This window comes from Hippocampus bargibanti, linkage group LG12, assembly GCF_051943395.1.
Source record: "Hippocampus bargibanti isolate YZ-2025 linkage group LG12, ASM5194339v1, whole genome shotgun sequence".
In the NCBI taxonomy this organism is placed as follows: Eukaryota; Metazoa; Chordata; class Actinopteri; order Syngnathiformes; family Syngnathidae; genus Hippocampus; species Hippocampus bargibanti.
This window is the reverse complement of record NC_142745.1, coordinates 14,159,598-14,183,103: the sequence shown is the minus strand read 5'-3', so window position 1 is coordinate 14,183,103 and position 23,506 is coordinate 14,159,598. Positions and strand designations below refer to the sequence as shown.

Genomic DNA, 23,506 nt, shown 5'->3' with positions numbered 1-23,506 from the left:
GCACGCACGGAGAAAATTACATGCAAACAGGGTCGGATATATCGATAGTCCCGGTTATATCGATATTTTTTCGGACTCCCTTGAATATCGATATAACGAGACTTTACTGTATTATTTATATTTGCCGGTAAAATAAAACTTTCTGGTAAAATATGCCCAAATACTTATGAATAAAGGATTCTTTTATGACAGACAGTGGTGTTTTAGGTTGTCCAGACATGTTTTGGCATGTACTTCCGCCTTCATCAGACTGTCAGTGTAATAAAATAATCCATTATAAATTACATAAATAGATAGAATTTAAAACAACTACTATGCCTAAATACATCAAACAAAACTTTAATCCACCAAGATGATGCTGATGCTATAAAGTTTTTGTGATGTCAGTTAGGAAAAAAAAATGATGTCGGTTGTGTGTGTGTGTGTGTGTGTGTGTGTGTGTGTGTGTGTGTGTGTGTGTGTGTGTGTGTGTGTGTGTGTGTGTGTGTGTGTGTGTGTGTGTGTGTGTGTGTGTGTGTGCGTGTGCGAGTGTGCGAGGGAGGGGAGGGGTGCTTTTTGGCTTCTCGGTGCTTCACGAAGGGGTAAAAGCCATTGGCTGAAAGGGAGGATGGGCTTTGCAGCTTCAACTAAAGAGGCGGAACCCTTCTCACACATTGCGTCAGCAACACGACGTATATGAACCCGAGCCGGTCTCGAACTCATCGGGCTTTTCCCAGCAAATGAAACAGGAAATCTTCCCAAAATACAGACCGTGAGGAGACTTTTTTCTTCAAACCAGGAAGATCCGGGACGAATACGAGCCGAAAAGGGAGCTGGAACGACATCGCATACGTTTTGATAAAACGTATTAAATATTCGAAAAAGAAGATTGATGGGAATTTTTGGGGGGATAAACAACGTTACACGATAGAAAATATACTTTCCACAAACCTGAACGGTGCAACAACTATAAAGTTGTGAGACGACGAGGAAGTTTTGTCATTTTTCCTTCCAACACTTCATCTAAGAAGAAGACGACGAAGTAAGACGTTGTAGTAAGTAAGTCGACGTTGCCCTCCCGACGCCGCCATGGATTCTGGAAAGGTAACTTTTCTCAAACAGTTGTTTATTTTCTGATTTGTGCTGGAAACGTGTGTTTTTTTCGAGTGGGGTCAGTGAGTGCACTACATTAATTACCCATGATGCAGTTTGCTGTGGTACTGGATGCTTCTATAACAGTGATGCTGTGCAAATGTCGTATCGTTCTCGCACAGCACTTTCGAGCATGTATTAACATTTCATTCGCAACCCTTTTCATCATAGAAAACGTTGCGTAACTATGCAAATTCATGTCCTATAAATATATAGTTAAAATTGTTTCTTGTTGCCCACGATGTGTTGTTGATATCCTCTGAACATATTTTTTACAAGACATATATAGTGATACCTCAGCTTACGAACTTAATTGGTTCCCAGAAATTGTGTAAGGTGAAAAGTACGTCTGCCAAACATTTATTTACCATAAGAAACCATTAAAAATGAGAAGAATCTGTTCCCAGGTCTCCATAAAACTTAAATTTCCACTAAATAAGCCTTAAAACTACACAAAATATACCTTAATTTATGTATAATAAATGTGCTATTGTATTGTAATTAAATACATAAACTGTACTGTATAATAAAATTGTTTTATTTACCTTTGTGATAGTCGTTGGTGTAGTTGCCTCTTGATATCCGAGTGAAGTTGCCGTGTTTTCTTGGCGATCATACCCTCATTCACACGGTCCCCTGCTAGCTGCTTTTCATTCATCCAAATCAACAGAACTTTTTAAACCTCTTCTATTGCCTGAGACTGTTGAACAATTCATTGATAATGTAAAAAGGGCCATACATAGATGGGGGCGGTTGAGGAGAACTAAAAACATCTTTGTCAAAGGTGGGCAAAATGTTGCCACGACAAAACCGAGTTTGACCTCCCTCAGTCTCAAAGGACATAACCTGTACTGTATAAATGAAGAGTCTGTGTGCAGTGAATGGGCTTGTGTTGTCCCCCCGAGTCAAGCACAACACTTTGCCCACTTCTAATCAAAGGCATTCCTCGATTGTACCAATTACATAGCTTCTAACTGAATACAGTTTTAGCAATGAAAGCAATTGAATGGAAAATGTAATGCTAAGCCATTGCTAAAACATAATGAAATCAATCAGTTAAATTATCTTCCATTCAATCATGTGTTGTACACTGTTTTTTTCTTGGAATATACGTGTATATTTGGAAAACATTTTAACATTTGTCATTGTAATTAGTTTGTCTCTATGCACAGCAGCATTTGGCTCAGTTTTTGTGGTCAGGGGGGCTGGAGGTGGAGACCTGCTCAAGACGATTAAAAGCTAACTGTACACATTACCGGAGGAAATGTAATTGATGCTTTAATATAAATTTATCCTGAAGGCTTGGGGAGCAGCTGTATTTGCAGAATAGGCTCTGGTACGTTAACAAGTGTTTTGGTCAAACACAATATCGGGCAGGGAAGCACTGTCATTTTTTTTTTGAAGTGAAGGAAGACTTTATTGTTAAATTCACTCTATCTGCGTCATACAGTAAAGGTCAAGTGTCTTTCCTATCAACCTTATTTATACGCAACCATAGTATTATTATTATCATTGTTGTGAAATTAAACAGGACGTTATCTGGTGTGTGATAACGCTGTATCTGACTACTTGGTGTGGGTGGTTAGCACCATACCCACATTTTCAGAACCAGTGGTGTACTTTAAGTAAGTTAAAGATCATAAAAATAAGTCAGAAGCGGACATTTGACATTTAGACGGAGGTAGCTAAATTCATTACTGGCCATTCTATCCCCATGAAATATTTTTTTTACACTTTGCTGTAGTGAATTTAGCCTTCGGCCCTTTTCCCCTGTGACCGCCTTGTACTCCCACCCTACTTGTCCCTATCGGCTGAATGTTCGCTCTGGCTATGTTGGGAATATACAGTCCCAATTTCCACGCATCAGCCCAGGGGAGGCCGTGAGCTACATTAATCCAATAAGGGCCGGCCACCGTTGCATTTTGAAAACTGCGTCAGTTAGTGAGTCCGCAACGCTCATTTTTATGCCTCGGGGTAATGATGAGGAAGTTGACAGCAAGTTGACCTCAGAGCAGCGATTATTATTATTATTATTATTATTATTATTATTATTATTATTATTATTATTATTATTGATTCGCCGGGAAGACCCCTGAAGGGAAAAGCCGAAAGGAAAGGAATATTATTATTATTATTATTATTATTATTATTATTACATGGCAGCCATCATGAATAAGATGCGCATTGCCACCTTTTAACTCATTCGTTGCCATTCACAAATTTCATCAGGAATTAAAAATATGATGTAGAGCCCGAATTTGTTCGGGTTTTGTTATTTATTTATTTATTTTAGGTGCGCTGGCCATGGCCTCTGGCAATGCTTTTTTCTTTTCCACAAAGTTGCAGCATTTCCATTTTTTTCCATGTTAGTGCTTTGTTCCCGCTTCAGTTGTTGTTAAAGCGTTATATAAACCAACATGTAGTATGTATTGCATTGTATTTTGGACAGCCACCATCATTTCTAGCTCATATAACTCCAGACCCATAAAATTGAGGAATTTACTCTTTTTTTCTGATGAAAGAAGAGCGTCTAAGGTTTCTGACGCTGAATTGAATTATTTTGTCATCGTAAAACTCAATCTTCTGTGGGTCCTGGAATTCAAGTGACAATGACAAAAACCCTGGTGCTGGAGTCGACACATTTTTGCTAATGTCTGACAGTGAATGAGTTAAGCTTAACTCAGAACAATGTTTTGTTTGTGCTCCCCGTTTTGCAAAGAACAACATGCTAAGTGGGGTTAAACGAATCCTTGACTCAGCTTATTTGGACGGGAAGCCGGGGGGCAGTAACGGGCTCAGGGAGCTCACATTTTCTAGAAACTCCACACATGGCTGCAAAGCCGACACCTCCTCGTTTGGTGTGCTTGGCTTCTAACGCACGTGCAATGAGGCATATTGAGATCAATCCGCTGTAGAATGAACAAGCCCCGCCGCTGTATTCCTCGAGCGAACTTGTCCACAGTCAATAAATCATGAGACTACACTAAGGGCCCCCTGACTTGTCACACACACTAGATTTATTTTAAGGCGAGCTCTGTCACCAAGGTCGTCGTGTTTGCTTTAGTGACGACTAGAAAAGAGCACAGCTCATTTTATTGGGCCTCCATGTGACCGTCTGGTATGCTGGCAAATTAAATTGCATTTTCAACATACGTCGACAAACTGAAGTTGAATCACTCCTTGAAAGTTGATCATCATTCCTATTGTGTGTTTTATTTATTGTATTCTATCACATGGTTAACTTTTCACAAGTAGGCACATCACTTTTGTATGCGAGATTTAAGTCATATTGTGGAATTTACACTAAATAGTCAAGAGTGTGTACAATACATGGGCTTTCCTTGCGATTATTGCTAAGATGTATGTGAAACTAACAGGGGTGGGCCGTGGATTTCATCGCTAGGCCTTCAGTAGTGCTATGTCTGAATCAATCCAGACTGAAAAACGTGGGGTGATTTAATACAAGTCCACTATAGGCTACCATTAGCCAGGAAATAACTGACAGAGCTTACTTTATAATGTCCATTTTTTATTGAATAGTCTTGAATGGCTTTTTTCTTGAATGGCTTTTAACAATAAATCCCCAACCAAATCCATCTCTTCTCCTCCTTCCGCCGTCGTGAGTTGACAAAACTGCAATTAAATCAACACAATATATTTGCTTATGCATCTTGCTACCGATACATACCGATGCTAGCTCCGGCCAGTATGCTCTTGTCACTAGCGGCTTGTGACAGAACAATTTTCGCAAATTATGATTGACTAGTGACCAGCCAATCATAGTTTACGAACCCCTCACGTTGACCAGTGCTTTCAAGAAGGCGTTGGTACCCCTTTTGGGTTGCCAACTCGAAGTTTGATTGGTTAGACCAACAGTTTGATCGACATATTTGTTGCGACGGGGCCTGCAAAACTGATTGTGAAGGCATCCAGGTAGATTTCTGACCCTGGTAACAAATAATGGCTGAAATGTGATTGGTTAAATGCTTAAATACGAAAACACACGTCTGGAAGCAGTGCAACGGGGTATGAAAAGTAATGACAGGAGGCTGAAAGACAATTTGGAATTATTTAATAGGAATTCATTGACAAAATATAATTAACATCAGACCGTGATTTCGATATTTTTAGGCCAGCTGAGAAGGCTTTGCAGGCCTTGACTTTCCGTCACTGGAAACCAACTCATGGTCATCCAAGAAAACATCCGTCTTTATTGTGACTTATGCGATGTAGAAATTTTCGTCCAGTGTTTCAAGCAAGTAAAATAGCTTTTAATGGCAGCCATATTGTCCCACTTCATTAAAACAAAATGGGACTACTCAAAGCATGTCTTGGCAGATGAAAACACACAATGGCTTCTTTTGAGGCGGCGAGGATTATAAAATTGCACGCAGGGTGTGACTTCCAGGGTGTTCCATGACACTTAAATGTCATGATGCTGCTGGCCTGTGTACAGTCGGAATCTTTCTTTGCGCCATTTAAAGGAGACGCAGCAAATTCGAACATGTCAGACAAAATAAAACACTTCTTGCTATGTAGGCAAAAGGTAAAGCTGGTTGATTTTTCACTGGCCCTCACTGTGTGTCATTCATCGCTCTCTGTGTTCGAGTGTTGAAGTATTTGCACATATTTCGAGTGTTTCCCCAGAGGCAGCAAACTGTCAATTAGCCAGCGACTGCTTGTCCAAATGGAGACAGCATTTTGTTTGTTAACTGATATGTGGTTCATATATTTTTAGGCCAGCAGAGAAGGCCTTGCAGGCCCTGATGGTTCACCACTGATGAAATCAAAGAAATCATCTCTGTCTCATTTTATTTCATATATACATAAATTTCCAGATTACAAGTTCTAAAATCAAAAATTGGGGAGTAATAGTTTGCTCAACACGCATTCGGTTGAGTTACGATATTTTTTCTGTAAAAATATCATCTTTTATTGACTAATCTAATGTCATTAAGTTATTTTCTGCCATTCCTGAATTTATTCAGAAATTGAAAATATGACAGAGCGCCGTTCCTGAATTTGTTCGAGTTTTGTTTTGTTTTTCATGCCTGGGTGCCGATAAAGCGCTGGTCAGACCTCTTGCAATGTTATTCCCTTCCACATGGTGGTATAATGTGCCTTTTTTTAATCATAATAATACATTTCATTTATACTCCCAAGGTCACTTTACAGTCACAGGATAGGTTTTTCTGTGGGTGAGCAGCGGCAGCCACACACGGCAGCATTTACTCAACCCGGAAGTAATTCAACTAGATAGAAAGCAAGCTAGCTAGCTAATAGATAGCTACCTAGATAGCTAGCCAATAGATAGCTAGCTAGATAGCTATCCAGCCAGCCAGATAGCTAATAGAGTTAATAGCTAGCTAGCTAGAAAACTAGCGTCCATGTTAGTGCTTTGTTCCAGCTTCAGCTGTTGTTAAAGCGCTATATAAACCAATATGTATGAATTGCATTGTATTTTGGACAGCCGACCCATTTCAAGCTCAGATAACTCCAGACCCTTACAACTTAGGAATTAACTCTTGTTTTCTGATGAAAGAAGAGAGTCTAAGGTTTCTTACGGTGCATTGAATGTTAATGTCGTCCTAAAATTAAATATTTTGTGGGTCCTGCAATTTGAGTGAAAATGACAACAACCCTGGCACTGGAGTGGACACATTTTTGCACATGCCTAGCAGTGAATGAGTTAAGACCCAAAAGCCTTCATACGACCCCAAAGTGTACTGAGCAATGCTATATAGTGCGCTTTATAACACACAACAGAGTGCCTTAATTTTTTTATAGCACACGTCACGGTGCGTGCTTGATTTTTTTTTCCCCTTCCTCTCCATGGCCTTCACAACGAAGTGTGACACAGACACTCACTGCCCCAAAATTGCTTCCTTAAAAATATGAGGTTTTATTTTAGTTTGTTTCCTTAACCTCGAATCTATGTTATTGTCAATGAGGTGTGATGGAAGAAAATAGGATGCAATTGAACAATCTTGATGCAACCTTTTTTTCTCCTAAAAATCGATTTTCCTAACATAATAAAATCCCTTCGGCACACCTTTTCTCAGACTTTTTTCTCATTTGTCATTATCATCCCTGTATATTTGATCAGATTCTCTTGTAGGGGACCCGTTTTGACCACTGATGCGTATCAGTTGGTTTGACAAGCGTACTTTGAAAAAACAGAATTGACCACCTAGATATGAGTTCCATATTTTGGTGAGAATGAAAAGTAATCTAGAGACGTTTATGAACTGAGTGAATGATCAGCACTCTTATGAAAGCAATGGGTTGATAACATACTCGATCCCTAGTATTACAAAATATAATCTGGCTCTTGTCACTGTACCATTTCCTACAAAATAAGACAAAAACACAAAAATATGTATTTAAAAAATATTTTTTATGTATTTGTATCACTCAAAGACATCTACCTATCTACCGATGTACCTAGCTACCTAGTTGTCTAGCTAGCTAGCTACCTAGCGACCAAGCTACAGGTAACATCCGACTTACGACCAGCTCGATTTACGACTGCCCGTAGTTACGACCACGCCCTATTTTTTTTAATTTTAATTCTACGCCTGGCACCGCAACACGCTAGCGGGCCGGCAACGTGTACGACAATTTTGGCCAGCCAGCCAGCATCTCACTCTCTCACAGCAATCGACGGTGTGATGGCACCCGAGGGGGCAAGGGGGTTGCGAGTCGTTTAGCCTCCGAGTTTCTATTCAACATTTTGAATGGATATCCACTTGCGACCATTTCGACTTACAACCGTTTGGTCGGAACATAACTCGGTCGTAAATGGGATGTAACCTGTATCTAGCTATCTAACTAACTATCTATATAGCTATCTAGCTATCTATGTACTCATTTATTTTTATTTTCGTGTACGCTTGTTCTGTAGCCACAAGGGGACACCAGCCAGTGTGTTCTTGTGCCGGTCCCAAGCTCAGATTAATATAGAGGGTTGTGTCAGGAAGGGCATCCGACGTAAAAGCTTGGCCAAAACAAACACACGGATCAAATCTCTGAAGATGGAGGACACTGATTCGCTGTGGTAACCTCTGAAGGGAAAAGCCGTAAGGAAAATAAGATTTTTTCCCCAATATGCGACTGTGCCCCTAAGCGGCCGCTTGCCAGACTAACATAAAGGAAATTAAGATGCATTTTCTGGTTTAGCGTTATGGGTGCAGTTTGCTCGTAGATGCTCGGCTCCATGGTTTCCAGATTTTGGGAGCGAAGCCATAATTTAGGTTACAGGCATCTAAAGCTTCCCCTTGGAGCAATTTATAGTTTCAATCAATTACAGAGACATGCACTTTGTTTGATTGGAACTTGGGCTAACCTGCACAAACAGATTCTTTAGGCGTTGCACAATGTGCTTGTGATATAAGATACCTGGAATGCTTTCTTAGACATTATGTTCATTAGGTTGGTTATAATCAGCTAGCTAAGAAGCCAAAGTTTAAAAAAAATCCGAATGTAGACAGACGATCTAAATTCTGGTTCCAGAAAACCCACTGTTCCTAATGTGTTGCATGCAAAAGTCCTAGACGGCGTCCGAGTAGGCCGAGCCTTGCTTTTTGTTGTTGTTGTTGTTTTTGTGTTTTATTTTGTCACTTTGTGTTGTTATTGCATCATGTGGAACGGATATGGATTGTTTTTCAGCATTTTTGTCCACAACATTCATCAAGGAGGAGACTGGGCTGAGTGATTGCGCCTTTTTGGTAGCCCAAATATGGCAGCACTGTTTTTGATTTGGAGGAATGTCGATACCATTTGACGGTCATCGTTGGACAGCTCCGGGGGTCGGTGCTTTTAGACAGTCTGTGACTGGATGGATGCATGGCTTGAGGAGCCCGCGATCAGTAGAATTGAGCGTCGGCGCACGGCACCGATGCATTTGTGGAACTGTCGCGGCTTAGAATTGAAGCGGATTTACATGGGACAGGAGATGTGAGACAGTCTCTTTTCGTCAATGGATGCTATAGCTTTGCGTTTGCTTTCAATATTTAGCTTGTAGCAGACGTGCACATTCCACCGTGACATCTCTGATCCAGTGGTGAAAAGGAAGCCTTGATCCTGTCCTCTTTCATCTAGAACTGTTTCATATGACAAATATGGTGCAGAAAGTGCTTAAAAATAAATGACTGTGTCTTTTGTGTCGTCTCACAGTATTTGTTACTTTGTTTTTGTTGTTGTTTTGACTTCAAGATGGTTCCTGCCTTTCCAGCAGCTCCTGTATTTTGTTTTTCTATTTCTTCCTTTCCTTTCCTCTACCTTTTATAACTTTACTGCGGTAAAATGTAAATACTTCCACTGTAGAGCTAATAAAGGCTAATCCAATCGAATCCAATAATGCTCAACACTACCTGCTCGATCAATTAATGGCAAAATATCCTCAAATCATCAAGACTATGCCCAGTTGGTGTCCATGTTTTTTGCTGCGGCATCGATCAATTCCAAACTGTCACGAGTACCAAATCTAATCAATGTTTTTGGAATTGAGTCCTAATTCGAACCGATTTAGCCACTGAAATAAAATCACTTCCTGTTTTTTTGTTTTTCCTCCATGCAGCAAATCACCTTCCCGTTGATGCTGTGTGTTGGCACTGCCGTGATTGGATCCCTGCAGTTTGGATACAACACGGGCGTCATCAATGCACCTCAAAAGGTAAGAATATCATCAAGTTGTTGATCTTCTGCCTCTCACACAAAGCCGTGATAGGATGGTGCTTACACTTGACCCCTTCTCGGAATTACAGTGATACCTCAGTTTACGAACTTAATTGGTTTCCAGAAAGTGTGTGTAAGGCAAAAAGTGTGTCTTGCAAACATTAATTTCCCATAGGAAACCATTAAAAATAAGAATAATCCGTTTCCAGGTAGCCATAAAACATAATACTAACACTAAAACAAATACTAACATAAAACTACACAAAATATACCTTATTTTATGTATAATAAATGTGCTATTGTATTGTAATTAAAGAAATAAACTGTACTTTATAATAAAGTCGTTTTATTTACCTTTGTGGTGGTCATTGATGTAGTTGCCCCTTGATGATATCAGAGTGAAGTTGCCGTGCTTTCTCGGCAATAATACCCTCACGCACACGGTCCCCTGCGAGTTGCTTTTCGTTAACCCAAATCAACAGGAGTTTTTCAACCTCTTCTATTGCCTGAGACTGTTGCTTTGATAACACAGAAAACACCCTTAGCCACACGTAGCAATGGTCGATGTAGCATACTGGTACTGGGACGCTAAATCACACAAACGCACACCTCGTTCGTGTCTCTCGATGATCTCCTTCTACTGCTCGACCGTAATTTTGTTTTGTGTCCTCTTCGGCTGAACACTAGCCTGTGGTGGGGTCTTTTTCAGTCCAATCATAGCAAAAGTACTCCACTCGATAACAAACCACGTATGCCACGTATGCACTCAGAGAAAGGGGATGTGGAACAGTAGTCCGGCAGCCACCGTGGCGCTGTTTGGCCGTGTGGTTTGGTGTTCTTTCGCCGAAAACTAGTCCGGCAGCCATTGTGGCGCTCCGTGTGTTTCCCGAAAGCTAGTTCATATGCCAAGATTATATTCTCGCATATTTAATGTTCGTAAGGTGAAAAGTTCGTGAGCTGAAGCGTTCGTAAACCGAGGTATGGTTGTTAATTACAGAAAACACAATGATGGATGTGAAAGTCGGAGAAATCCAAAATATTTTGGCTTGGCCATCTTGTCCCGTGGCTGTGATATGCTGAGCTTTAGGTCACGGGAGTGGAAAATAAGGGGGATGGCTAAGTAAAGGACTAATAATAGACAGAGACAAGGACATCTTTATGAACAGACTCAGGAGTGATTCTTTTGGAAAACAAATGCCCTAAAATGGGCTGAGTGACAGCAGGCTAGAAGAGGATTAGAGCAGGAAATGAAAAGGCACCTGTTCCCAGAGCGATGCTGGGAGTAAGAAAACATTCTTCTGAACTGACCCCCGCCGTCATTTTTGAAATTTATTAACATGGAGGTTAATAAAGGAGCCAATTTCCGGGAGAGGACATATTGTGGAACTTCATTTTGTGTAGGATTGTGAGAACCCCTGTTGGTCTGAGTTACCCTGCGGCCTCATAGCACTCAGGGTCTCAGGTGTGTTACCAGACGGGCCTGTGACTGTAAAGTGTCCTTGAGAGGTTTGAAAGGCGCTTATGAATTAAATGTACTATTAGCGGGTCCACCCCATAGTGCAAAGGTTTTGGGTTAATTCTCTGCTCCGGCTTGTCTATGTGGAGTTTGTATGTTCTCACTGGGCCTGCGTGAATTTTCATGAAAAGTCACGCCAAAGTATAATTTAGAGTTAAACTCATTCATTGCCACTCCCAAATTTATTCGGGTATTGAAAATATAGATGATGTGGCGCGGCATTCCCAACGTTGTTCGGGTTTTGGTTTTTCTTACGGGGACCGCCGATAAAGTTCTGGTCGGACCTCTGGCAATGTTTTTTCCTTTCCTCAAGAAGGCAGCATTTCCCTTTTTTCCATGTTAGCACTTTGTTCCAGCTTCAGCTGTTGCTAAAGCGCTACATAAACCAATATGGATGTATTGCGTTGTATTTTGGACAGCCACCGTCATTTCAAGCTCATATAACTCCAGACCCATATCATTTAGGAATTAACTGTTTTTTTCAGATGAAAAACGAGAGTCTAAAGTTTCTTACGCTGCATTGAATGTTTATGTAGTCCTAAAACTCAATATTCTGAGTGATTTGATTGACAATGACAAAAACCTTGACGCTGGAGTGGACACATTTTTGCACATATCTGGCAGTGAATGAGTTAACATTAGCCTACCTTTCTTTCTTTTGTCATTTTGCCCATAAAGGTATACGTACTTTAAAATGCTACATCATAGTGATGTACATCATTGCAAATTATTTCTCCAACCTCAAATCTGCCGTTAACACGCACCACGATGAGGCACAGAGTGTATCGTGAGACCAGTGGGCCTATCATATCCCTTCGGCTGACTGTTCTTTGCGCGAAGCACGCTTATCGCCTCACACTTGCATCGAGATACTTGTTATCACATAGTGACCCTCTGCTCATGACCTCCAAAACCACTTATGCTGATATGCAAGTGCTTTTTATAGATCCCTCATTACCATCCAAAAACATTTGCTAGTCTAAATATTTCTGTATTTTAATTATGTATGAACGTATGTATTTATTTATTTAGTTGTCAGTTAGCTAGTTAGTAAGTTTGTTAGTTAGCTGGCTAGCTAAGTAGATTTATTTATTTAGCCATGCAGATATCTAGCTATCTAGCTGGCTCTCTAGCTGGCTATCAGGCTGGCTACCTGGCTGGCTGTCTAGCTGGCTATCTATTAGCTATATAGCTATCTATTAGCTAGCTATCATTCTTACTATTTGAGTTACTTCCGGGTTGAGTGAACAGTGGCGCATGTGGCTCCCGCTGCTCACCCTCATCCTGTGACTGTAAAGTGACCTTGAGAGTTTTGAAAGGTGCTTATAAATGAAACATATTATTATTATTATTGTTATTATTATTATTATTATTATTATTATTATTATTATTATTATTATTAGGTAGTAAACCACAGAAGCCGTCACACCAGGAAGTACCAGGACGAATGCGGCATGCAAAACAGATGGCACGCTGCCTTTGTACCATACAATTTGTTTAACTTGGTGCCTTAAAGGACAACCGACGTCTCCGGACAAGTTGTGTCCATAATTTGTAAAATGGCTTCAAGTGACTACTGAGCGTATTTTACAAAGATTCCACCGCATATAGCTATTATGTACGTTTTAAGACTTGCGCTGAATATTCAGGAAGTCTTGTTTTTGAGTTGGTGACGAGTCCTCATCCTACGTCACTGAAGGAACGCCCCTCAGCAAGAAAGGACATACCTTGCATCACCTCAATGCATTTTGCAATACTTCGTTTGGTCTGAAAACTTCATGTTGATCCGTGTTGATGGCGAAATTAGAAGGAAAAGACATAAATAACGTCATGGTGAATCCTTGTGTGTGGCACCGAGCATCTATTTCATATTCACTGACAAAAATTGTAAGGAATTAATCAGCCCGTTTCCACGGAGCTTTGTCGCCCCCTTCTGCCTCTTTTCGGTGCTACATTTCCCTACCCAGATGACACACATTTGGTGCTACATTTCCCCCCTCAAAATGACATGGAATACATTATTTAATCGATTGCAAACATGTATGCTTTCCTCTTCAGAACTATTTAAATCATATTCATAACTGGATGAGTAACAAGAAAGCATATTCTCCGAATCTGAAGCCATTGTTTTGATTCTCCAGCAAGGCAAGATGTCTTGCCGTGACACCACGAACATGGGGGCGGGATCTTCTGAAACTGGCCACTTCCGGTTTCAAATTGAAGTACTTTTTAGACACTTTAAGTCATTTTTATTGGTGTTTTGCATTTGACTAAAAATATCATACTGCGTGTTTTAGGTATTTTAGATGCTATAAAACGTTTTTCTGATTAAAACGTAAACAAGTGTTAAGGCACCAGTCTCCATTTGACTGCCGTGCTACGTTTAGCCGATGGCTGCTGAAAGTTGTTTGCGAGACCTGTTGTGGCTCAATTTGACTTCACATATAAGGTGCACCGGCATATCTTTGGAAGAAAGTCAAGGCTTTGGGTTGCACCTTATACACCAGAAAATATGGTACCTATAAAGCACACGGCCTTTGAAAACAAACCCAAGGCCTACGTGACACTCAAAATGGACTTTGGTGGAGTGACTCAGTCACACGTTGAGCGCTGCCTTTTTTTGCGGCGGAAGGAACCATATGAGCTACTCTGACATAAGCACAGACACATGCACACACTCAAACAGTCGGAGTTATTTGAACTGCTGCCACTTGCTAATCTGGGTGTGTGTTTGTAAACACAGTTGTTGGGAGGGGGGGGGGTGAATTCATTTAGCAGACTCAACTTCCTCCTTGCACCGCAATTCGGCGATTTGCTGCCATCAGCTGGCCATACGGAGCAGGTCACTGATGACACTCAACTCTCATTGAAGAAAGCAGAATTATATTGAGGCGCTCATCGCTGTTTCAGCAAAAGATACGTTTTCCCCAGTGGCGAGTCGTCAGGGCCTGCAAGGCCTTCTCTGATGGCCTAATATCTGAATTGCAGACTAATGTGAATTATATTTTGTCCATGGCTGCTCCGTGATGCATGTTTTCGTATTTAGGCATTGAACCAATCACATTTCAGCCATTCTTTGTTACCAGGGTCAGTAATCTACCTGGACGTCACAATCAGTTCTGCAGGCCCTGACGCATTAAATGCAGCATCAATGACTGTTGCTTTCACGAATCAAATTTCGAGTTGGTGACGCGCACAGAGAACATACGAATTTTCAGAATCAGAATCAGAAAACCTTTATTCGTCCCACAATGGGGAAATTTGCAGTCCACAGCAACAATTTGAAATATATTGTTATCTTGATTTAATTGCGGTTTTGTCAACCCACAATAGCTAAAGGAGGAGAAAAAATGGATTTGTTTGCAGATTTACTATTGAAGTGATTTTCAAGGCGGACTTTTCAAGATCGAAATGGACATCATTAAGAAGGGTCGGAAATGCTTCCCAATTCAATCTTCTCTGCGGTGTGAAAGAGCTACTTCTGACCCCATATCATGAATCCACGTGTTTATGGTAAAAGCTTGAACAGTTTAATGACAGTATTTCTTTCTTCACAAGTTATTTCCTGGCTAGTAAATCACACCACACTTCTTATTGACAGTCGCAGCTTGGATTGATTCAGACATAGCACCACTGAAGGCCCAGTGGTGATATGCACGCCACGCCACTGGTTTTCCCTCACAATTTTCTTTGGTGGTGTTTCGATGTTTTGTAAACAATCTACAAGATGTGTAACAACATGTGCCTTGCCTCATAAATTAGGAAACTCTTTGGCAAAGGTCGCCTTCATCTTATTGTTCCTGTCTTCTCTGCAGATCATCGAGAACTTCATCAACGATACATGGGCTGCACGATACCAGACGCCCATTTCAGACAACACTCTCAAAGCCATCTGGTCCATCGCCGTTTCCATCTTCTCCGTCGGCGGCATCTTCGGCTCCTTCTCAGTTGGCGTTTTTGTCAACCGCTTTGGAAGGTACTTAACAATCACCGACGTTGTGAAGATCAAGTTGAGGCTTTACTTCCTTTTCACAATGCAACAAATCACATGTAGACCCCCTTTACAGTCATAACCTCAAATAATAAACCAATAAACCAATAATTCTCAAGATTCTAAAAGGAGAGGAGTAGCAGTACCTTACATTGCAGGAGTTTCTGAAAAATTACAAAGAGTCCTTTGGCAACATAAAATTCCTACTTATTTCAAACCGATAAACACGTTAAGGCAAAAATTAGTGCATCCAAAAGATAGGCTACCAAATGAAAAACAAAGTAATGTAGTTTATTCCATACATTGTAAGAATGAAAATTGTAAAGAGCAGTACATTGGGGAGACTCAACAAATTCTCAAAAAAAGACTTTATCAACATCGCAGGGATAATACTAGTGGGCCTCAATCGGCAGTACATTTGCACCTAAAAGCTAGCAACCACTCATTTGACGACAATGAGGTTAAAATCTTAGCGAAAGAACATAGATGGTTTGAAAGGGGGGTAAAAGAGGCGATTCTTATAAAACAACAAAATCCTTCATTAAACCGGTCTGGTGGTGTGAGGTTCAATTTGGATCGTTCATACAATAGCCTGCTCAGGCAAAACAGGTTAGGCAACTTTCGCAATGCTGATGAGAGTCGTTATGTTGATGAGGTGATACCGGGGGGAGTGGGTGTAATAGGCCAATCGTTAGTCAGGAATGTAGGAACAATCAGTGGGGCAACAGGGGGGGGTCCCGCGCCCCCCCAACCTGAGAGTAGGGACCTATCATAGCTGTGTCCGGCGCCACCAGGTCTGGACATTAGGGATATATAAATGGGGCCGATACGACCAGTCAGACTTTAGTTCGCTGACGAAGCCTCTTGGATAGGAGGCGAAACGTCCGAAACCTTCACTTTTGTACAGATGACGGCTGAAGAAACCTTCTCATCGATGGACCACTCCTGTACGACTGAGAGCTTACACAGACGTATAACCTCAAATAGTCTTTGTAAAAGGTACTGTACTTGGATCTAAGATAACTTCCCTCGAAATAGGAAAAATTTTGGGGATATCTTGTTAAGACTAAGTAATCAGTGGTTAAGGACGTAAGTAAGCAGGGATCAGCAAAGGCCGATTAGGTTGTACAGTGTGTGTATATATATATATATATATATATATATATATATATATATATATATATATATATATATATATATATATATATATATATATATATATATATATATATGTTGGTATGTATATATATATATATATACAGTAAAGTCTCGTTACTATTTCTATGAACGCAAGGAGAAAATTTACATGCCGCAGGATCGATAGTCCGGTTATAGCGATATTTTATATCGGTTAGATCGACTCCCGAGAATATCGATATAACGAGACTTTACTGTGTGTGTGTGTGTGTGTATGTGTATATATATATATATATATATATATATATATATATATATATATATATATATATATATATATATATATATATATATATATATATATATATATATGTGTGTGTGTGTATATGTGTGTGTGTGTGTGTGTGTGTGTGGCTTTGACCGTTTCAAAATGTCAAATCACAGAATCAGAATTGGACGATTGGATTTATAAAAATTGTATTCATTGTTATTGTTTTTTTTTCCTGTATCCATTTGCTGTCCTCAGGAGAAACGCCATGCTCCTGGCCAATGTCTTGGCCCTAATCTCATCTGCCCTAATGGGTTTCTCCAAGATAGCATCCTCCTTCGAGATGCTCATCATCGGTCGCTTCGTGGTTGGCTATTACTCGGGTCTCTCCACTGGCTTTGTGCCCATGTACGTGGGTGAGGTGTCTCCCACGGCGCTTCGCGGGGCTTTAGGGACCCTCCACCAGCTCGGCATTGTGGTGGGCATCCTCATTGCACAGGTACTGTTGATTTTCAATGAAATGATTAGCTGATTTTTAATAGATGTCATCACACATCTGAGCTAATTGTCTGATCGCAGGTGTTTGGATTGGAGGCCATCATGGGCAATAGCGAATTATGGCCACTCCTCCTGGGCTTCATCTTCATCCCGTCTGTGATACAATGCATCCTGCTGCCGTGTTGCCCTGAAAGTCCACGTTTCTTGCTCATCAACAAAAACGAAGAAAACAAAGCCAAGACTGGTAAGTTGTCACACTCGCCGAAATATTACAAAACATGAGCGGCCCCATATCTTAACTCATTCACTGCCATTCACAAATTCATTAGGGAATTGAAAATATGAAAATATGAGTTTTTTTCTTGCTGGGAAGCTAATAAAACACTGACCAGACCTCTGGCAATGTTTTTTCCCCTTCCACAAAGGGGCAGCATTTTCCATGTTAGCGCTTTGTTCCAGCTTCAGCTCTTGTTAAAGTGCTATATAAACCAATATGTATGTACAGGTAACATCCGATTTACGACCGACTCGACTTATGACCACCCGTACTTACGACCACAACCTCCAGACCCTATTTTTAAAAGCCTCCGAGTCTCTATTCAACATTTTGAATGGATTCGACTTACGACCATTTTGACTTACGACCGTTTGGTTGGAAAACGGAACTCGGTCGTAAGTCGGATGTTACCCGTATTGCATTGTATTTTGGACAGCCGCCCTCATTTAAGCTCATATAACTCTAGACCCATATCATTTAGGAATTACCTCTTTTTTTCTGCTGAAAGAAGAGAGTATGATGTTTCTTACGCTGCATTGAATGTTTATGTAGTCTTAAAACTCAATATTCTGTGGATCCAGGAATTCGAGTGATAATGACAAAAACCCTGGCACTAGAGTGGACACATTTTTTGCACATTTCTGGCAGTGAATGAGTTAAAGTTCAGCCTAAATTTTGAACAAGATGGTTTTATTTGTGTTGGGAAACATCACAATAAATGAGACCATTTTGAAATGGTTTCATTCACATATAAGTATATAATACACAGTGTCGTATTACTGTTATATTAGTGCTAAAGAAGCTGAGGGGCACCAACGACGTTAGCAGTGACATGCAAGAGATGAAGGAAGAGAGCCGGCAAATGATGCGTGAGAAGAAGGTGACCATTTTGGAGCTGTTTCGCTCACCACTCTACCGCCAGCCCCTTCTCGTCGCCGTGGTGCTACAACTTTCCCAGCAGCTCTCGGGAATCAACGCCGTGAGTTATTATTATTATTTTTCTTTCTTACACAAATTCATGATTACAAACTGAAACAGAGGTTTCATTTGGTCCCGCCAGGTCTTCTACTACTCAACGAGCATCTTTGAAAAGGCCGGCGTGGCACAGCCAGTCTATGCTACCATTGGGGCTGGTGTCGTTAACACGGCTTTCACTGTGGTTTCGGTGAGTATCAAAAAAGTGCAACTCGACTTAAAAAAAAAGCGCTGAAGTAAAACACAGAAGATCATAAAGTATCAACACCATACTTGTATCAAATTCATAAACATGAATCCATGTCGCAGAAAGGAATATTTTAACTCATTCACTGCCAGACGATGTGCTTTCAACATTTAGCGTGTAGTAGACTTGCACATTCCACCATGACGTCCCTGATCCACTGCTGAAAAGGACGCTTTGATCCTCTCCTCTTTCATCTAGAACTGCGTCATGTCACAAAGAGGGTACAGCAAATGCTGAAGAATGAATGACTCTGTGTCTTTGTGTTGTCATATTATTTACATATAGATCCTTTTTGTTCTTTTGACTTCAAGATGGCGCCGCAAGAGTGGCTTCCTTTCCAGCAGCTCCTGTATTTTGTTTTTTCTACTTCTTTCTTTCCTTTCCCCTTACTTTCATAACTTTGCTGTTGTGAAATGTAAATTTCTCCACTGCGAGACGAATAAAGCTACATCCAATCCAATCCAAAAATGTGTCCACTCCAGTGCCAGGGTTTTTGTCATTGTCACTCGTTTTCCAGGACCCACAGAATATTGAGTTTTAGGACTACATAAACATTCAATGCAGGATAAGAAAACGTTAGACGCTCTTCTTTCATCAGAAAAAAAGAGTTAATTCCATAATTATATGTTTCGAGTTATATGAGCTTGAAATGAGGTCAGCTGTCCAAAATACAACGCGATACATACATATTGGTTTATATAGCACTTTAACAATAGCTGACGCTGGAACACAGCGCTAACATGGAAAAAAAAAAAAAAAATTGTGCATGGCAATGAATGAGTTAATATCCAGTGGAAAATGCGGCTTAATTATGCCACGGTGGTTTTCTTTTTTCAAATTCAACTCATTTAACAAACCTGCTTCCTCTGAGAATTTATGTTTATCTGTGCTGCTGTTTTGGTTAGCCGCATAGTTCCAATGGCGGTTAACGAGTGTCAATGCTTCCAGCTATTTGTGGTGGAGCGCGCCGGTCGGAGGTCTCTCCACCTGCTGGGACTGCTGGGAATGGCCGGTTCTGCCCTACTGATGACTATAGCCATGGCCCTGCTGGTATGTGATACTCTTGGGTCAAATCTGTGAAAGTTCTGATTCTCAATGTAACACTCCCGTTTTTTTCTGTCCCCCCCTCTGCAGGACCAGGTCAAATGGATGTCCTACTTGAGCATCGTGGCCATCTTCGCCTTCGTGGCCTTCTTTGAGATCGGACCTGGTCCCATTCCATGGTTCATCGTGGCCGAATTGTTCTCCCAAGGGCCCAGGCCTTCAGCCATCGCTGTGGCCGGTTTCTCCAACTGGACTGCCAACTTCATTGTGGGGATGGGCTTCCAGTATTTAGCTGTGAGTCACATCATTTGTTTGTTTTATGTGAAAATTAGTTTATGAATGAAATAGAATGGAGCATTACTGTGTACTGAGCAGACACTTAAAACGACCACTCTACGTGATAGATAGATAATATGACTCAATTTTTATTAATGCTGTTCATAATTAACCTCTGCGATATCTTGTTTTTAATTTCTTTTCTGACATTCTGTCAATTGCAGTTATTTACACAACTTCAATTACATAAAAGTCAAAGACTATAAGATGATATAAGAATGTAAAGTAGTTATTTATGAGTATTTTATAAGTCAGATTCTGATGTTTATCGGATAGATACTGTAGCTAGCTAGATTGATGGATGGATGGACAGCTAGATAGACAGTTAGTTAGATGGACAGATACTGTAGCTATATAGACAGATAATGTAGCTAGAGTGACAGATACTGTAGCTAGATAGATGGATAGAAACTGTAGCTTCGTAGCTCGATAGGTACTGTAGCTAACTAGATGGATACTGTAGCTAACTAGATGGATGGATGGATAGATGGATAGATACTGTAACTAGCTGGATGGATAGATACTGTAACTAGATAGCTAGATGGATACTGTAGCAAGCTGGATGGATAGATACTATGGATGGATGGAAAGAAATGCTGAATCGCTTGGTGCTAGAATGGCAAAAAAAAGAAAGCCCAAGTCCCCATTTTTACGCCACCTGCCCCCCACCATCACCCACCAAGAACATAAACAGAATTCATCAATCAGAAGGCAACATCATGGACTGAATGTTCTTGCTGTTATTTCTTGTGTACAGACGGCGTGCGGTGCCTATGTCTTCGTCATCTTCATCGTGCTACTACTCATCTTCTTCGTCTTCACCTACTTCAAGGTCCCCGAGACCAAAGGTCGGACTTTTGATGAGATTGCATCCGGATTCCGCCAGAGCGCAGGAACGGGTGGTGAGAAACATGAGGAGCTCAATAGCCTGGGGGCCGACTCGCAACTCTGAAGTTAGCCCTTCACCAATCGAGTGATAGGACAAACTGTTGATCACCGTGAGGAAGGGGTTGGGAGGGCGGAGAGAAGGGATGATGGGGTGCTACTTGCTAGATGGGTCCCGGCGTAGAATCATTTTCTCACTGTCCGCACATTTCGGTTGTCTTTACCGTGTGTGATCCTCCTTTTACGGCTTCTGTTGCCCATCCCCCACTGACACAAACCACAAACACACGCGCACACACCTCATATGTCACTCAGAACGCTCGACGGGCAGTGTTTGGCCCAGAAGATGTGAAAGAGACGTGTTGGAAGGTTTCTAATATTTCAAAGAATACCGTTTATTTCTTTTTTTAAATAGTTCTACTTATTCACTGAGCAATCATACTGTAAAAATGCTGTTACACTGTACACTCTCGCACTGTAGCCCCTGCACGGCTTCCTCCACCAGATGGCGCACCTTTCCTTCAAAATAACTCCCTCCCCACAATATGTTACTGAGGAAAAGAGTGATACCCTTCACGTCATTGTTTCAACTCATTTTAATATATGATATCTATGTTACTTGTTGATTTTAGAGGGTCAGCATTTTACTCTATTTTTTGTAGAAACATTGTGTATGTTGGTGAAAATATTAATGAAGAGGGGTTTAAGGCCTGAGAGAAGAAAAATAAAATATCAGGAGGATAAAGTGAACAAATGATATACTGTATGTATCAAACGACTAAACTTAGACCAAATTTTATAACACTAGTCATAATTTTAATTCAATAAACCCCTGATACAATTGGAGAGACATTTGTTTCGCTAGCTTGACCAGAAAGCTATTTGTTTAGCTAGCTTGAGCAGACAGCTATTTGTTTAGCTAGCTTGGCCAGACAGCTATTTGTTTTGCGAACACTACCAGTGGAAATCATCCTTCTCCAGGATAAAGGAAGCAAAGCTCAAAATGGCTGCTGTCTAAAATTGTTTGCCGTCGCATTCCGGCATGATTGCGCGCTATCCACTGTGATATTGGTCACCGTCACTGAGCGGTGCCCAGTCAGGACAAGTAAATATCACATTAAGTCGCTTGAGAAGAGACGATGTGACATGGCGGTGGGACCCGAGAAAAGGAGAAGCAGTTTAGAAAAGGGATGGAAAGTTGCAAAAAACAACATTTTAATATTCCAAAGAATAAGTGTGAACTTATTCACTTGAAAACCGACTCCTCCAAGGATATCATCACAATATTAGTATTTGTTGAATAAGCCTGTGAGAATGCAAACATCAAAGTGATCAAATACTTATTTTATCATCTTTTTTATTCCAGTGTGGCTTCTGATACATCTGTGCGTGTTCACGAAACGATTTTAATGTAAACAATTGAAGATTAAAAAAAATAACAATACTAATTTTTAAATACACGCACACAATAAGTTACAATTGTTTGCTAGTTACTCACCTTGAGAGATCTTTTTTTCCTGACAAAGCTTCACAATCACATGAAAAATCATCTTTTTAGAGTGGAAATGAGATTTAAACAAAAAAGGACCAAAAATCAAAGTCGCCCGTATTGTCCTTTCTTGGATCAGTTCGAGAAGCCTTGCTGTGCGTAATATTGTGGAAGTATTGTTGTGCACTGTCATGTGTTGCAGTCTTGTTCAGCTTGCTCGGCACCGCTGTCTACTTCTGCTGTATCATTGCTCTCATCTCTTCTGTTTTAAGGAACCCCGTTAAAAAAACACGTTCAACAGCACTTTATTATTCATACCTTCTTATTTTCGCTGAACCAATTCAAATTTCTGTGCTAGAGGAGAGCGACTGATGGACCGGTTGAGATGGGATTGTGTCATATTTGCATGTCTTTTTTTGTCTTCCTTCTCAAATGAAGCACTCCTCTAAATCCAGGTCACTTGTTGCCACAATGTGTCAGCAAAGCAGAACTTCAATCCAATTCATTTGTCATTGCAGCCATTCCATAAGTTATTTGCATAATGTATGTTGCTCTCCACTAAAATGCATCTATTTGCATTTTGTCAAAATTAATTTTGGGCAATATATATATATATATATATATATATATATATATATATATATATATATATATATATATATATATATATATATATATATATATATATATATATATATATATATATGTATACACAGTATATATGTGTATGTATTTTTTTACACCAGATAGGTTGGTCTTTTGAGGAAACTTCCTCGTTGCAAATTATCCATGTTGAGGAATTTGTGCAAAAAAGTCTAAAAGGTTTGGCAGGCTTCATGGCTCCTTGAAACTTTTTAATGCCGTCTGCTTTGCGAGACATGTCCACCCAATTCCATTTAGAAAGACAAAACTGCTCTTGATGGGATCTGAGATCTTTTCTTACCAGATTATAATATTGGGTGAGGAAGCCAAAATGTCTTATTTCCTGTTCATTTTTGGACATGGGTCCGTGAGACTTTTTTTTATGCAACCTGTT

At 40.4% G+C, this 23,506-nt stretch overlaps 1 protein-coding gene across 1 annotated transcript; it reads left to right on the top strand.

The window, feature by feature from the left end:
- The first annotated feature begins 641 nt into the window (after positions 1 to 641).
- Positions 642 to 23,068, top strand: slc2a1b (solute carrier family 2 member 1b). The gene is made up of 10 exons (XM_089009934.1): positions 642 to 1,083; positions 9,710 to 9,805; positions 15,139 to 15,299; positions 16,978 to 17,218; positions 17,299 to 17,461; positions 18,286 to 18,473; positions 18,555 to 18,659; positions 19,665 to 19,766; positions 19,851 to 20,054; positions 20,854 to 23,068. Exons 1-10 carry the CDS (start codon positions 1,069 to 1,071, stop codon positions 21,046 to 21,048), a joined length of 1,470 nt encoding a protein of 489 aa, XP_088866060.1. The 5' UTR covers positions 642 to 1,068; the 3' UTR covers positions 21,049 to 23,068.
- The last annotated feature ends 438 nt before the right edge of the window (positions 23,069 to 23,506 follow it).